At 41.1% G+C, this 17,909-nt stretch overlaps 1 protein-coding gene across 1 annotated transcript; it reads left to right on the forward strand.

Moving 5' to 3' along the window:
* Positions 1 to 1,913: 1,913 nt before the first annotated feature.
* copb1 (COPI coat complex subunit beta 1) lies at positions 1,914 to 17,649 on the forward strand. Its single transcript, XM_080765272.1, has 22 exons — positions 1,914 to 2,037; positions 5,537 to 5,674; positions 5,965 to 6,194; positions 7,718 to 7,887; positions 7,997 to 8,111; positions 8,201 to 8,293; positions 8,668 to 8,805; positions 9,004 to 9,123; positions 9,270 to 9,377; positions 9,470 to 9,616; positions 9,730 to 9,875; positions 10,373 to 10,469; positions 10,573 to 10,733; positions 10,925 to 11,045; positions 11,534 to 11,761; positions 12,004 to 12,183; positions 14,216 to 14,360; positions 16,017 to 16,136; positions 16,220 to 16,365; positions 16,629 to 16,718; positions 16,806 to 16,961; positions 17,279 to 17,649. The coding sequence occupies exons 2-22, from the start codon at positions 5,584 to 5,586 to the stop codon at positions 17,336 to 17,338; spliced, it is 2,862 nt and encodes a 953-aa protein (XP_080621398.1). The 5' UTR covers positions 1,914 to 2,037; positions 5,537 to 5,583; the 3' UTR covers positions 17,339 to 17,649.
* Positions 17,650 to 17,909: the final 260 nt, after the last annotated feature.

Genomic DNA, 17,909 nt, shown 5'->3' on the forward strand with positions numbered 1-17,909 from the left:
GCGCAACAGGATCATAATTTGAAAGAATTAAGTGGTTAATGCGAGACAAACATTCCCTCTACCCGTAGTTATCTGGGTTTGCCCAGCCTAGATCTATGGTGGGATCCATAACGCCTCTGCCCTCGTTTTCCTGTGTTTCCACTGTCCTTTCCAACATAAATCCATATGAATCCCATAAAAATGTTTAACAAGTAATTCCTACAAAGACAGTACCTGAAGGACCTGTATGGACTAGTAATAAGTAAATGCTGTTAAAGATAAGCAGTCAGAAAAACATTAAGATGAAAGAAGCTTAAGACATAATTGTCTCGTTCACTTACGCTTGACAGAATCATAAAAATGTTGGCTATGAACAATGCTCTGACAGGTTGTCCGCTTTAGGCCTCACAACCCCCAAGTGAGCCTAACACAAAGCCCACTGAGATTGCAACAAGATGCTCAGGAAGTCTGCTGACATGTAAAAACTATTGATTTCTAAGGGATTCAATTTCCATATAAAACAATCTCCCTTTATTAACTGCAGATGTTTGTGGGATGCTACAAACTAAACAGCTTCACAATGTTTAGTTTGTATAATAATTATATTATAAATAAATAGTTATAAATAGTTATATTTTATGAAAATGCTTTGGATAACCAGTAAGACGCGCAAACGCGGGAAGCGAACGCAGCTCGTACATATTTAAGTTAAGTTATTTTTAAGTTAAGTGTTTAACTTAGCCATAACCATATAAGGAGTCCCCAAAGCAGCTATACGTCCAAATATGGAGTGTGTTGCATCAATCACAAACAAATCACTCAGCTCCATATATGGGCACAAAAGCGTGACACACGGACGGACACACAGACATGAGCTGCTAGGTCTCATAGTAAGTGCTCACTGCGTTCGCAAAAATGGATAAAAAACATTTATCAGGAAGACAGACAGGGATACTAATACTAACTGTGTACATGCAAAGAAAAGTATTTTATAATACTTTCTTACGAGTGTAGACAATGAGTGGCCACCAGCAGAAATGACCTCAGGTATAGGTCTGCTCCATAGCCTTACTGCTCTTGCCTTTGGCATTAGAGCTATGGACCAGAGCTACCTCAGGTAGGAGCTCTTGGAAAAGCTCAGATGGATCAGTCTGTTGCTATATTGCTCATCTGTGTGCAGAGTGGGAGTAATCCGGCATCCGACAGGCTTCTTTTGTTTAAAGTGGGAAATAGTCTATATAAAAATGATACATTACAGACAAAATATTGTCTATATACACATACATTCATGTGAATCCATTTGCTGACCGGCTGTTAGTATTGGGCAATCTTTTTATATGAGTTTCTTGTGACCCTACCATTGACATACTATGGCTGGCAAAAATATGCTTGCTTATAAGTGCCCAAAATGTGCTGACCACATCACATTTGTCATGATGTCTATGGCTGTTTTTAGCCAAGGAGTGTATTTTGTGCAAAACTTATGCTTGGAATGGATTCAGGATCATGAAAACCCCCTAGTTTGACATGTCATAATGCAAAAGGAAAGTCACATCACAGGTCCCCTTGCACAGGTCTAGGAAAGCTCAACTACAATCGTATATCCAAATCTAGCTCTGACCCTTAGCTCTAATGCCTCTATGGAGCAGAGTTAGTCCAAATCATGTATACCGTACTTTGCATTAATCAGGCCATTGACCAAAACATATTCTTTCGTTTTTAACATTTTGGAAAACATTTTAAAACAATTTTATTTCACATTGAGGTGGCCAGACTTCTCAGGTGTCCAGTCTTGCTTTATACCTGTCCTGTTACCATCTAACTTTCAGACTTTCCACCTCGGAGGAAAAGTTACCATCCACATGTACTGTTGTATGCATTTGACCCTTGTCGCGCACCGTAGCAGTGATGTGGCTCACAACACTGATCTTCCACGTCACTAGGAAGTCGAAGTCGAACAGTCAGCAGCTCGTCAAGAGGATATTGTCAACGGGTTTTCTCATGTAAATAGACAAGACACCTCCGAAGCCAGTTTGGGAGTGTATTCTGTTATTTTGGGTATGTATGTTTAACCACACATTAATGCGTAATGTGTGTTTTGTCCACCAGAAACTCATCCATTTCATTGCTTTCCTCAGCTGAGCATAGACGCTAGTTAGTTAGCTAACATACACTATGCTAGCTTAGCGACATGTCATCCAAAAACGCAGCCCTGTTTTACACTGGGGATCAAACTATTTTCATTATAACTTACTTGCTTTTTTGCAAAACCTTGATTCATACTTCGTGGTAGACACGACAGTGATAAAGATAATACAATTCCGCTTTCCGACCAGAACTGATCTAACAAGCTAACGTGACACCGTGTCGTTATAGCTTACACCAGGTTTTGTCAATAAAGTAAACATATACTACATCATTTCGTTGCATATGATTGTTAATATAATTATGTTAAACGCGCTTGTCTTTTTTCCCGGAACCAAAATCCGTTTGTACTCTTATGTATAAATACTTACATCCTGTGTATAATCTACAAATAACATGGTTTTATGTTGTAGAATATGTTATTTGCACGTAAATGGTCTGGTGGGACGTAGCCCCTTTCGGCACCCTCTGTTACCTTTTCTGAAGTTTGGACACTGTACCCTAGGGTCCCTGTCTCCCTGACAGCTTATTCCACCCTCCATAGGATGCATATGTAGTGTACTTGTACGTACTCTCTGTTGTGTTGGTGAGATGTTTCAAAGATGCATAGCACAGCTATAGGAGACCGCCGCAATGTGTACGAAATGGCATTAACCGCAGATGCCATTAAGTATTTTTGTTACTTTTTTTGAAATTTTGCTTCGCTGAACTCCTAGTTACTGCCTCTGATTGGCCAACCGCGTGCATGGAGGATGTTTATAATACTGTTGTGTTGTGGGAGTCGGGACATGGGAAGTGAGGAAGAGAGAATTTCAGTGAAGCAAATCTTGCTTCACTGAATGCCATTTCGTACACGTTCTCCTATAGCTGTTATGCAGATTTGAAACATCTCACCAACACTCAAGCGGCACCGCCACTTTCCGTGAACAGGGAGTATGTACATCTGCATCCTATGGAGGGTGGAATAAGCTGTCAGGGACAGGGACCCTAGGGTACCGTGTCCAAACCTTGCCGTATTTTTAATCTATTTTTGAAGTTTTGGCTTCTCTGAAATTCTCTCTACCTCACTTCCCAATGTCCTGCCTCCCGAGGGTTCCGAAAGGGACTATTGGAGCCATTGCTCTTTCAACAGGTCTGCGTAGAGTGTCATTCATGTAGTGCAGGGGTAACCAACCAGGGGTTCGCGAGCTACCAGTAGCTCGCGGGAACCTTTCAAGTCGATCCCGAAGTGTCAGACTGACGGGCAGCCAGACATCACCGCAGAATGTCATTCGCAAAAAAGAGCAGATCTACAAGCTAACAACGTGTAGAGGCTCGATGCATTTTAGCTTGAAGATCTGTTCCCCTTGCTTCCACCGTACCGCCCTCGGCCCGCCCCCTTTTAGCACTCTGTGCTCATGTGCTGTGTCCTGTGTGTCTGTTGTTCCCTCGCAGCCGCAGGCAGCACAGCGTCAGAGTGAACGCAGCATGATGGCGTCCCCGACACGTTGAATACTAAACCTATTTGTAAAGTTCGAACGCCAACTTTTAACCAAACGTGGGAGAAACACTGTGCACGGCTGCACGCACAAATAAAGAGTGCACTCGCGCACGCACGCACATGACGGATTATTATCGATCAAAACAATCCTTAGCGTCGCTTAAAAGCATGTGTTGCACAGCATGAATATCACTATGACAAAGTGTCAAAATGTTTAGTGCCGCTGTCAAAACATGACACAGTGAGAGTTGAAGATTCTAACTATTGGAACAAGAAAGCCACAGTTTTGAAGGAAGTGGGTCCTAGACAGGGCTTGACGCTTAGCTCATGGATGCATGCATGATAGACAGACTATCCGTTTTTATCCTGCTGTTCTATCATGGGATATTCGATGCAGGGCAAGATGCTCGATTGTGAATTAAATTGTAACATTCTCCTTGGCTTTGACTACTTCAGACAGAACATCTGACACACAGCTACAGTAGACTATTAATTTACTAAGCTGGTAACTTACTCGGCTGCCTACCGTTGCTCGTTAAGCAGGTCACACAATGGATATGGACCACTGATATTTATCCAGCCAGGTCGGTGATTACTTATCATTCATGCTGTGCAACACATGCTTTTGTAAGCCACGCTAAGGATTGTTTTGATCGATAATAATCCGTCATGTGCGTGCGCGAGTGCACTCTTTATTTGTGCGTGCAGCCGTGCACAGTGTTTTCTCCCACGTTTGGTTAAAAGTTGGCGTTCGAACTTTACAAATAACTAATAAGTTTAGTATTCAACGTGTCGGGGACGCTATCATGAACTCGTATGACTGACTCACATCTTAATGACACCCTCAGACTGGCAATCACTAAATATGAACCAGATTTCAAAACGCTTGCAGATAAAGTGCAGTCACAGCTCACAGCAGTCTCATTAAAGGTGGGCTGACCCTGAGAGTATGTCACCATATCTGTGCAAATAGGTCATGTTACTATGTCATTTGAACATCTGCCAATGTGAATATTCATTGAAATGAGAAACAAAATATTGTGCTGTAAAAGCAATTCATGTCCTTTGCATTTTGTTTTATTAAAAAAAAAACTCAACAAAGAAGTTTATTTGTATTTCTGTCGTAATATTTTTTATTTCTAATACATTTGTCTTAATATTATTTGACATTGATAATATAACTTACTATAAGTATTTATTCTAATTTAAGCTTTAGTCTTTGTGTGGATGTGTGCACATGCATTGAGCCTGTCAGAAATAGCAAAAAAACAAGTGTTTTTTCTAACACGTTTTAGTGGTAGATCTTGGCTTACAATTGGGAATAAAATGGGCTCTTGGGCTTGAAAAGGTTGGTTACCACTGATGTAGTGACTACTAGTGAGACTCATATGTGCCAAATGGGAATGTTAAAGAACTGTAAGAACTGTCATGTTATTCCAGTGACTTGGATACCTAAATCAATGTTATGAAACTCTCAGTGACTGTACACAGAAGTGACAATTATTTATGGAAAGTTTGTCAACTGTAATGTATCATTTTGTATCTATTCACTACATGTCGTTCTTGCTTTGCTGCAGTATACTACAAAATAAAGAAAACTGAAGTTGTTTTCAGTATAACTGTACAATATTTTATTGATTAATGTAAAATCATTTTTTGAATTTGTATTCACAGTATGTAGAATGGGTACATTTCAACAAAAGTACAGGTCAATAAAACCAGAAAAAGCACTAAGACTAAATCAGGGTCCTCTATTTTCAATTAATCTTAACTAATGTATTAGTTAAACATTAGTTATTACTTCCTGAATCTTATCAGCAAGTAATATATTTTATAATATATAGAGAATATATTTTCTCCACCAACCAAAAGTATAGTTTTTTTATATGAGTTTTAATTGTATTGTTTTCACATCTCTCATTTATTATTCAGAAATCACCCTAATTTGGATTCTTCAGAGAAGCACAATTTGCAGCAAAATGACAGCTGCAGAAAACGTTTGTTACACTCTTATCAACTGTCCAAATGACTCGGAGCCCCCATCTGAAGTCAGCCTTAAAGCTGATCTGGGTATGTATTTCCCCACATATAGACAATTCAAATGGGCTTATGAAGATTACAACTACACATTCAACTGCTAATTTTAACTACATTTGAGACATTACACCAACATTTTCAACAACGTTTTAACCACTTTATTATACCAGATGCAATGTTTGCATGGTCCTTTCCCAACTTTTACGTTGTCAAAAAGTTATTTCGAAATTAGCAATATTATGTGGGTAATGGGTATTGGACACATTTTAGTGATGGATATGTGTTTTGTTTTTTCTAATTATGATTATTTTGCCTGTCCAAAGAAAAGGGAGAGATCAAAGCCAAGACGGAGGCTCTGAAAAAGGTGATCATCATGATTCTGAATGGCGAGAAATTGCCTGGACTGCTGATGACCATAATTCGCTTCGTCTTGCCACTTCAAGACCACACAATCAAGAAGTTGCTGTTGATCTTCTGGGAGATTGTTCCTAAGACAACCCTAGATGGCAAACTGCTTCAAGAGATGATCCTGGTCTGCGATGCCTATAGAAAGGTAGGCTATGTTATATCAAGTTTTATAGTATAATTTTAGTAATGGTGATTTACTAAGACTGCAGTCCAGGCTAATGCATGATACATATACTGGCTGCCACAGAGTGTAGAGTTAAATTAACAAACTGGCCCGGACGGTTAGCTCAATCGTCTGGGCACATAGGCTGCTGAGTCAGTCTGACTACCTGCCGCGGGTTCGACTCCCGATCTCGACAGCCTTTGCCGCGTGTCTTCTCCCCATCTCTCTCCCCATTTCCTATCAGATTACTTTCAACCTAATAAAGGCAGAAAAAGCAACAAAAAAAATCGTTAAAAAAAATGTAACGAACTAAACGAATTTAGGATATTGTAATGTAGTTTCAACGTAAGTAACGTAACGTAAGTACTTAAAAAAATTAAATAATTCCTGAAGGGGTGGTGCAGCCAGTTATGCACTGACCATTGGCTTCTTGTCTCTCGACCATTATTTGATATTTTCTAGGTCCATAAGACATGAATATGTGATATAACTTGTTTTCACAGAAGTCCAGTTAGGGAATGAGGCATTACCCCAGGTGAAGGAGTTTAAGTATCTCTGGGTCTTGTTCACGAGTGAGGGGAGGACAGAGAAGGAGATCAGCCAGAGAATCGGAGCGGCAGGGGCGGTTTTGCAGTCGCTGTACCTCATGCGACATACCAAAGCGCACACGGGTTGTGCAAGATGTGCGCTGTGATTGACAGCCTAACCCTAACCTCAGTGAAACTATTCCTAAACCTAACCATAACATCAGTAAAACTATACCTAACCCTAACGTCAGTAAACTTAACTTGCCCGGGGCTGTGGTTATAAGCACAACCCGTGTAGGAATTAGTATCTAGTGTACTGCACTGTTGTGACGAAAAGAGAGTTGAGCCAGAAGGCAAAGCTCTCTGTTTACCAAGCAAACTTCGTTCCTACTCTCACCTATGGTAATGACGTGTGGGTCATGACCGAAAGAATAAGGTTGCGAATACAAGTGGCTGAAATGAGTTTTCTGCAAATGGTGGCTAGCATCTCCCTTAGAGATAGTGTGAGAAGTTCAGTCACACGAGAGATACTCGGAGTAGAGTCGCTGCTTCTTCGCCCAGAAAGGAGCCAGCTTAGGTGGTTCGGCATCTAGTTAGGATGCCTCTCGGGGTCTCCCTAGGGAGGTCCTCGAGGCACTGGGAGGAGACCCCGGGGCAGACCAAGGCGCATTTGGAGGAAATGCATCAACTCACTGACCTTGGAACGTCTCGAGATCCCCCAGGAGGAAGTCACTAATGTTGCTCTGGAAAGTCTGGAGCACTCTGGTGGAGCTCTTGCCCCCGCGACCCGACTACGGATAAACGGTTGAAGATGGATGGATGGACATTCCCAACATCCAGTCCAAAATGTATTGACCTGTTCTTACAAGACCTTTTCCGCATTAGGTGGTAACTCTGCAGGCATGGTGTCTTTATTATTTTTGTACATCAGTTATCGATCAATATTAGTTCATATTAAAATCTTCCTTTGCTTCTCAGGACTTGCAGCACCCCAATGAGTTTATTCGTGGCTCTACTCTGCGTTTCCTGTGCAAGTTGAAGGAGTCTGAGTTACTGGAGCCTCTCATGCCAGCCATTCGGTCCTGCTTGGAACACAGACACAGCTATGTTCGCCGCAATGCTGTCCTGGCAATTTACACCATCTATAGGTAGTACACACACTGGTCATGATATTGCTGTTCACTTGTATTGATTTTTAAACTCTAATGATTGAGAACAACTAATTATGAACAAATCACCCTTTTTTATTTTTTCCAGGAACTTTGAAAATCTCATCCCAGATGCTCCAGAGCTGATCCATGATTTCCTTGTCAATGAGAAAGATGCAAGCTGTAAAAGAAATGCTTTCATGATGCTGATCCATGCAGACCAGGTTTGTAGCATATTTCCTTTGTGTTCATGTTACACAAAACATACAGTATCTTTGTATTTATTTTAAACCTAGTAACTTTAATTTTACAGGACAGAGCCCTAGATTACCTGAGCACATGCATCGATCAAGTGCACACATTTGGTGATATTCTCCAGTTAGTCATCGTGGAGCTGATTTACAAAGTGAGTCAGATACCTTATTATTAATATGCTTAAATACCGGTGGGCTTGCATGTTTAGCCCATTGACTAATTGAACTACTATACTGATATTCTGTGGAGAAAATATTGATTTGCAATTTAAATTCATAGGGCTGAGACATAATCTCTCTCAACCATCACTTATGAGTATGACACACATGACTTTGGAGAAAATGCAACGCATGCCAAATCTAAAAATAAAATGTGTGTTTATGTACGATATATGGCGAAGCTCTGAATCGACAATGACATGTATTGCCGCTATGGTGTTTTAAATCTGGATAGCAAAACCGCACACTGCCAGAACAGCCAGTTTGACACCTGTGTCCTTGTTATTTCTGTCTTCCCCACTGTCAGGTGTGCCATGCCAACCCATCTGAGCGTGCCCGATTTATCCGCTGTATCTACAACTTGCTGCAGTCATCCAGCCCAGCTGTCAAATATGAAGCTGCTGGTACTCTTGTCACCCTCTCCAGTGCACCCACAGCCATCAAGGTACTCTACCAAGGCTTTAACTCTGATGTTGAGCATCTGATGGAGATGGACCCATAAATAGTGGTTAATACTCCCAAACTGATTTCAGCACAGTTTCCCACACATGTGTGATAACATAAATCAGTAGGGCCTGGTGTTTTTGATAGTTTAGCCAGTGTTTTTTTAATTATTGCATTGGGTCGTTTTGTTGGGCTTCAGGCTGCTGCCCAGTGCTACATTGATTTGATCATCAAGGAGAGTGACAACAATGTGAAGCTGATTGTCCTTGATCGTCTCATTGAACTAAAGGATCATCCTACTCATGAGCGAGTACTTCAGGTATTTTTTGGTTGTTGCTTGTAGGATTTTCTAGTCTTGTTTATATATATATATATTTTTTTTTAAATTAAGTTTGAATTGAAATGCAGTACATACAAACATAGGTACATTAACTCAGTACACAAGCATTTCCCCTGTTACTTCAGGACCTAGTGATGGACATTCTGCGTGTTCTAAGCACACCTGACCTGGAGGTGAGAAAGAAGACCTTGCAGTTGGCCCTGGACCTCGTCTCCTCTCGTAATGTAGAAGAGGTACGTCGTGCTTGTGCATGTTGTCATTGCCTGTGCCAACATGGACATCATTCTGGAGTAGTCAAATTCTAAAGCCCTCTGTTGGTTTGCAGTTGGTGATCGTGCTGAAAAAGGAGGTCATCAAAACCAACAATGTAACAGAGCACGAGGACACTGATAAATACAGGCAACTGTTGGTGCGCACCCTCCACTCCTGCAGCGTGCGCTTCCCTGATATGGCTTCCAGTGTCATTCCTGTGGTGAGCTTGCCTTTATATGTTTTGGCTGAATATTCAGATATTATGACATGTTATGACATGCTCACTGTGTGTGTGTGTGTGTGTGTGTGTGTGTGTGTGTGTGTGTGTGTCAGTTGATGGAGTTCCTAAGTGACACTAATGAGGCGGCTGCAGCAGATGTGCTGGAGTTTGTGCGGGAGGCCATTCAGAGATTTGAAAACTTGCGGCCCCTTATCATAGAGAAGATGCTGGAAGTTTTCCATTCCATCAAAACTGTCAAGTAAGACCTCATAAACATGTCGTGCCACTGTGTTTAGTTGTCTGCTGTTGTGTGGATATATACTCACACTCACTTACAGTACATCAGCTAATACAGGAAGTGTTAATAAATCATCCTGGCCAACACACGTTCATGCGTCCTATACTCATCTCTCTCCTGGCTCACAAGCTGGTTACAGGTCAGCTCCATATACTGTATGGAGATCTAAGGATGGCAGCGGGTACAGTGTCTTTTGAGTGCACCCTCAGGGTGTCTTACTGGTTTTATAGTACAGTAGACTGACAGGAAACGGGGAGAGAGATGGGGAGTGACACACAGCAAAGGTCGTTGAGAGATCGGGATTTGAACCCGCAACACACTGTCAGGTGCCCAGGACGCTACGACAACTGTCCGGACCCATATGGTTCATTTATATCTCGTTCTGTTTTGGAGGGGGAATAAATGTCAGACAACAGTGGATTTTGTGTTGGTAACATTTGATCTGTATTTTCTGTTAGGATCTACAGAGGAGCACTGTGGATCTTGGGGGAATATTGCAGTACAAAGGAGGATATTCAAAATGTGATGACAGAAGTCCGCAGGTCATTAGGAGAGGTATGAGCCTTGTTGATTATCAGGCAATAACACTAGCTGCAAAGCATTGCAAGGAAAATGTGAAACTGCAACATTCTCACATCTGCCGGTCTGATATCTTCAGATTCCCATAGTAGACAATGAGATAAAGAAAGAGGCTGGAGAGTTGAAACCAGAAGAGGAGGTGAACGCAGCCCCAGCTCAGAAACTGGTGACGGAGATGGGCACATATGTGACACAGAGTGCCCTTAGCTCCTCACGCCCTTCCAAGAAAGAGGAGGACAGGTAAAAATGTGTTTCTTTTTGAATGAAAATGATTTTCTTACGATTTTATCAAACATTGCTTGTAATATTTTACAAAACATGATAAGGAAAATATTGCTAATTCTTTGAATAAAAATAATAAAGTAACAGTAAATGCCAATATTCACTTTAAAAAGAGCTGTTACTATGTGTCTGATCCTTGTGTGTACCAGACCTCCACTCAGAGGTTTCCTGATGGATGGTGATTTCTATGTGGCTGCTTCACTGGCTACAACGCTAACCAAAGTGGCTTTACGCTATGTTGCTATTGTACAAGACAAAAAGAAACAAAATGTGAGTTGCTCTCAGTTCATTAATAAAGCATTCAATTCTTGACGCATTCATTGCTACCGGTAAATGCTTAACCACTTGAGATGAGATTAGATTAAATTTATTTATATTATTGTCAATGTACAGTACAGCGAAAGGTACTGTACTAGCGTCACTATTCTGGGGTCGAACATTCTGTGAAAATGACAGATCTACAAGGCAAGCCCACAACGTGTCGTGCTGTGAGTGTGTAGGGCCTAGTATAGACCCCCATTTAAATAGGGTTTAAATGGTTAAATTGTAATTTCGCAGAAGGGCATCCTTTTATTTTTTGAGGGGCGCTAGCCTCTCCTATATACAGCTTTTTCCCCACACACATCTGATATTTTTAATTAACAATGAAAGTAATGGAGATGTAGTTGCTACCTACTGTATGTAGTTGCTACCTACTGTATCAACAAAGTGTTGTGGATATATCCCTCTAATCCATGCTCTTGGCCTCTCTTTTTTAGTGCTTTGTTGCAGAAGCCATGTTGATCATGGTCACAGTGCTTCACCTTGGCAAGTCCACTCTGCCCAAGAAGCCAATCACAGATGATGACGTGGACCGCATCTCGCTGTGTCTTAAGGTCCTATCGGAGTGTTCGCCGCTCATGAATGACATTTTTAACAAAGAGTGCCGCAAATCTCTGTCACACATGCTCACTGTCAGACTGGAGGAAGAGAAGCTGTCACAGAAGGTAAAGGCTTTAAAACTCCCAGGACTGAACTCAATGATAAAGCTCTTTTTGTGTAGAGCTCAAGTATGAGAGAGGACAATGCTATGGCAGTGAACAAATATGTCATGTTTATTTGATCAAGCAGATATGTTCACCTCATGTTGCCATTTTATTGCCATTAAGATTGATTCTTGTCATTTATGGCACAGGGCATAATCACATGAAATGCTACAACCTTATTTTATACTTCCTTGCACCAACAGAAAGAGTCTGAGAAGCGCAATGTAACGGTTCAGGCCGACGACCCCATCTCCTTCATGCAGCTGACAGCGAAGACTGATGTGTCTTCTAAGGAGGACCAGTTTCAGCTCAGTCTGTTAGCTGCCATGGGCACCACTCAAAGGAAGGATACTACTGATCCTTTGGCCTCCAAACTCAACAAGGTACAGCCCTACTTTACAGACATAATTTACAATGCACAGTAGTGTGTGTGGTAGACTCTCTGTTTTGGAATTGATTGAAGTATTTATTAAGTAACCCATTTAGGACTGAGTGTTGATATATACTGTAGATTGCAACAAGAACCCTATGGGTTAACAGTATGCTGGCCATTCATGGCTGCAAATTGCTTAAGGTGACTCCACACCAAACAGTCTTGTTCAGACTAGTCAAAGACTACTTAAAACTGTCAGATTGCAACAGATTAGCATCTTTAATCAGCACAAACCAGTCGGCCGATGAACCATTCCTTTTCCCCATGCAAAGTAGCCTGAAGCGCTGGTTTGCACTATTGCCAGTTCTGCTTATTATAAGCGACTTTGGGCTAGTTGTCCTGTAAAATAGCTTAATATTCATAGTTGCACGTTGCTTTAGTGTGGGCTTGTTTCTGAAGTGTAGTTGCTTATTTGGGCTTGCTTTCACGATTATTTTTTAAAATAGCTGATGTAATAGGGCTCAAGTGGTGAATTGGTTTACGATGGTGATGTAATATGTTTCAGTGTCGGGTGGATTAAAGGGACATAAGCATCAAACACCCCAGTAACCACAGTATACCGCTAATCAATTTACAAATTACATATGCACATAGAGTCATTTCCTTTAATCACCTGCCACCGAAACATATCTTTTATTACATCACCAATGAGAGCCAGTTATACACTGGCAAAGGTATATATCTTCATTACGTCATACGCAGCCATGGCATACGCATAAAGCCATAATTGGTTAATAATTACGTAAGCAGTCAATGTTTTTAAATCGTTTAAAACATAGAGGCATTTCCTTTAATCCACCTGACACTGAAACACCATTGAGAGCCAGTTATACCAGTACTTGCCCGCTCTGCTTGCACACTAGTGGGCCATTTATGGCCTACTTGGGTGCAACAAGCAAGTAGGCACTCGACAGAGTGCAGTTCTAGTTACTTGCGCAAGCAGAGCGTGCAAGTAATAGTTTTCGTCCAGCGCTTCGATGTGTATGTCACCGTTTGATGTGTATGCGCCGTCCCAGCGTATGACGTAATGACTACTTGTGCTTGATATGGCAGTGGTGTCAGATTACATACATGTATACATAGGGGCATTACCTTTAATCCTCCCGACACTAAAACATATCGTCATTACGTCACCATCGAAAACCAATTACACTCTGGCATTGGGTCCTTTAATCCACATCTTTATTACGTCATCATTGAGAGCTAGTTATACCAGTTATACCCTGACGTCATATTTTTCTACGATACATACGCATCAAACGGGGCATACGCAAAGTAACCACATTATACCACTAATCAACTTACAAATTACATATACATAGCTGCAGAGGCGGAAAGTTCTTATAACGGCAGGGGGTTCAAGCACCTCCCCCCCCCCCCCCCCCCCCCCAGCGGTGGAAAAAAAACGAGTTTTGTTTTTTCGAACAAAAGCCACCTTATTAGCATTTGAATGCGGCATGCGCGGCGGCCCAACACCTATCTTGTAACCCCTCGTAAAGGTATGTCACTTGTGACTACGTGTATGACAACATGACCACTGGGGAGGGGACATTTCAGTGGACAGTCAGTGGGTGCATAATTTACTGCAGTGCATATAGATATATTTTGCCAAAATGCAGTGGGTTCAGTCGCGCCTTTGCCAAAATGCCAGGGGGTTCAATCGCGCCTCTGAACCCACGGAGTTTCCGCCACTGCATAGCTGAGATTTGAAAGTTCGTAGTGGTCGACAGTACTTGCGTGCTCTGCTTGCACACTAGTGGGCCATTTATGGCCTACTTGTGTGCAACACGCAAGTAGTGCAGTTTTAGTTTGTAATATTTCTGACTATAGAATGCTAATTCTAATGGAGTACTTGTTGCATATGTCAGTAACACAAAGGCAATATAGATCAAATATTTGTGATTGTCACTTTGTGTCTTCAATGTCTTTATTGTAAATCAGCATATATAGTATATTTGAATTACTTTGACCTCCTACTACAGGTGACCCAGTTGACAGGCTTCTCTGACCCAGTCTATGCTGAGGCCTATGTTCATGTCAACCAGTATGACATAGTACTGGATGTACTGGTTGTCAACCAAACCAGTGATACTCTTCAGAACTGTACATTGGAGCTAGCTACTTTGGGTGAGTTGAGTTTTGTCTCCTTTGATATTTTTTTGCTAGTTACTTGTGCGATTAGAGCGCAAGTACTGTAATCGGCTGCGTATGTTGGTGGCGTCGCTCGGCTAATCAGGGATTGGCTAATGGCATAACTAAGGTACGTTTTGGTCATTGGCTGGGTGATCGGCTGGGTATGTATGTATTTGGTTAAAATGGGTAGGGTTTAAAAAAAGGCAAGAGCTTGCTCTGGTGCACTGGCCTAAAAGTGGGTCCTTAAAAACTGCTAAAACTTCTGAAATGTATGTATGTAGATATGTATGTATGTGTGTAGTATTTAAAAGGGGGGCTTTTTTGTAAAAACCATACCCACCATACCTTCATATATTTAAAACTAATCCAAAATAGGGTTACCAGTGAAGGGCAAAATGCCTATTCACTGGGGACTATGCAAGGCAGAGGCGTCCACCCCCCTGAGTCCAAGTTAGGCTAGACCGCATACTGTATGCATGCATGCATGCATGCATGCATGCATGCATGCATACATGCATGCATACATACATACATACATAATATACAGTACATAATAAAGTGCCATTATTGTTGGTGACATAACTAATCTATGTTTCAAAGTTATATATACGAAACTTAAAAGATTTACAACCCATTATAGTGGACAACTTGGTTAATAGCACTCAACAGATTTAAACCATAAGTTATAACGGTAGTAGACCCTGTTGCAAAGGAACAGGAGTTATATAGGCATCTAACAGGTTAGGCAGTTGCAACTTGGAGGGGACGGAGACTTGAGTCTTAAATCCTGCACCCGAGTTTAGTCTAAGGCAGGGGTTCTCAACCCGTGGGTCGCCAAATTATTTTGGCGGGTCCTCAAATGATTCCCCCCCCCAAAAAAATGTGAATGCAACTGAATGACTGTGAAATGGAAATTAAGAGTTTACATAGTACGTGGTGCATGCATAAACTTTCCTTAATGATTATATCTGGTTTCAGTATTCATTTATGATATATTTTCAGTTTGTATTGGTGGTGGGGCGGGGTAGGGGTCGCGAGACATGGCCAAAGCATTTCCAGGGGTCCCCAGCCAAAAACGTTAAGAACCCCTGGTTTAAGGAATAGAGACAGCTGGGAAGGAAGGAGACTCGGAGTGGATCTACAGTAGTAGATCACCATCACAGCAGAAGTTTGTGATTGTGAGCTAACATCTATATAGACAGTATTATATTGAAGCCTGGTGTACATAGGCCTGCTTGATTTGCCTGACTGACATGCTAGCATAAGTAGCATTGTAGTATATTTGTGTATAGATATTTATATGCAACAAATCGCATTTGGTGGAAAATATATTATGTGCAAGAACCTATTCATTCTCTAAAGTTTATTATTTATTTTTATTTTTCTATTGGTCACTGGTGTAAGTTTTATTGTAAATGTTTATGGCTTTCGTCTTTATTTTTTATATTTTAAAGAGGGGTGGACAGTAAGTTGACAGGAGTCAGCAGTAGGCTGCGCGCTCTGCTCGTGCAGAAGTAGTGTGCAAAGCACAAGTTGGCAGCTTGACAGTTGACAGAGTGCATTTCTAGTTTTGTCTTTCATTCACTCTTGTCACAAACAACCACGTACTGTATATAGTGTATTATATAACTGTTATCTTTCAATTCACAGGTGACCTAAAGTTGGTTGAGAAGCCTTCTCCTCTGACTCTAGCTCCTCATGATTTTGCTAACATTAAGGCTAATGTAAAGGTGGCATCCACAGAGAATGGCATTATATTTGGCAACATTGGTAAGTTCCCCCATTCATTGTCCAAAAGTCATGAACCAAATATAATTGAGTCACTTTCATGTTGACCATATGCATTTTTGCAGTCTATGACGTGTCGGGCGCAGCAAGTGATAGGAACTGTGTTGTCCTGAGTGACATCCACATTGACATTATGGACTACATCCAGCCTGCCTCGTGTACCGATGCCGAGTTCAGACAGATGTGGGCCGAATTTGAGTGGGAGAACAAGGTATGCTAGGTGTTACTTTATTTGGCTGAGCAGATTTGGTATTTTGTGGTTTTCTCAACTTCCTTATTCTTTGTTTCTGTATATTTGTTGTACAATACGCAATTGTTTGAATTCAGCCAAGCTTTGATGTTCCAGGGAGTCTGGTGTTGAGTACTGGTGTCTACTGTCTTCCCCACCATACCTTATCTGTTCCTGTTTGTTTACATTGCTAAAATGTAGTCATGATGTCTGTAAAAGATATTTTAAAAGATTGTTTAATGTAGGTGACAGTGAACACCAACATCACTGACCTGAATGAGTACCTCCGCCACATCCTCGGTTCAACTAACATGAAGTGCCTGACTCCTGAGAAGGTCAGTATGACTGCATTGCATGGAATGAAGACATTTGTGTGGCTTGAAAATGGCTTCTTAATATCTTCTGTTGTTCACTTAACCTAGGCACTGTCTGGCTTCTGTGGCTTCATGGCTGCCAACCTTTATGCACGCTCCATCTTTGGAGAAGATGCCCTGGCTAATGTCAGCATTGAGAAGCCCATCCACCTGGGGCCTGATGCACCTGTTAATGGACACATTCGCATCAGAGCCAAAAGCCAGGTGAGTCTCAGCAACTATACCATTCTTTCCCTCAGAATCCCTCTGGCATGTGTCGTCCCCGCGCCCCTTCTCGAATATGGAGGCTGGGGTTCAAGTAGTAAAATCAATGTACTGTTGTACAGTATGCAATGATCCAAATGCATAGTTTTTCGTATTATCAAAGTGAGACCGGCACAAATGGAATATAAAAAGGATCTCCTAATGAATGTGCATGTAATCCAATCTCAATTTGAGTAACATGATGACGATTTGGCAGAACTGGTTACTTTTCTTTTTTTTTAATCTAATGCAACAATTTCTCCCTTCTTCATTTAAAGGGTATGGCCTTGAGTCTGGGCGATAAGATCAACCTTTCCCAGAAAAAGACAGCTGTCTAAAGCATCTGTCAAACAAGCTGATCCCTCTCACTTTCTAAGAGTAATCTGTCTTTTCTCTCACTGTATATTGTCCATCTTTACTGCCGCTTATCCGTCAGATAAATAGTATATGGTCAAACTCTTCTACACAGTTTTGCCATTTTTCATTACTATTATCTGTAAAAACCAGTTCCTCCAAGTAATGTTTCTGACCTGTCATGTCTTTCATTTTCAATAAACATAAAAGAAAAAAAAAAATTAGTCATTGTATTCTTGCATTTTGTTAGCCAATATGAAGTCATATTTTAAATAAAGGATATCTTTTCATTGTATTTATTTTTTCCTCATTATTATTATCAGTTTAGATTATGTAAACATTGGCTTAGTTGAAATGTGACTAACATTGGAAATCAAGTGCATCTCAAGTGAGTTTTTCCGCAACAGGATATGGTGCAATCTTGGATGAAACTACAGCTGTGGACTAGTTCCTTGTTGTTGATGTTCATAGACCGTTGCATGCACAAGGCTGATCCATGTTATGGGTCATTCCTACTATTCGGTGCCATTTCAGCCTAGTTTTTCTTTTCTTTTT

This window comes from Protomyctophum bolini (genome assembly GCF_963924005.1).
Source record: "Protomyctophum bolini genome assembly, chromosome: 1".
Classification (NCBI taxonomy): domain Eukaryota; kingdom Metazoa; phylum Chordata; class Actinopteri; order Myctophiformes; family Myctophidae; genus Protomyctophum; species Protomyctophum bolini.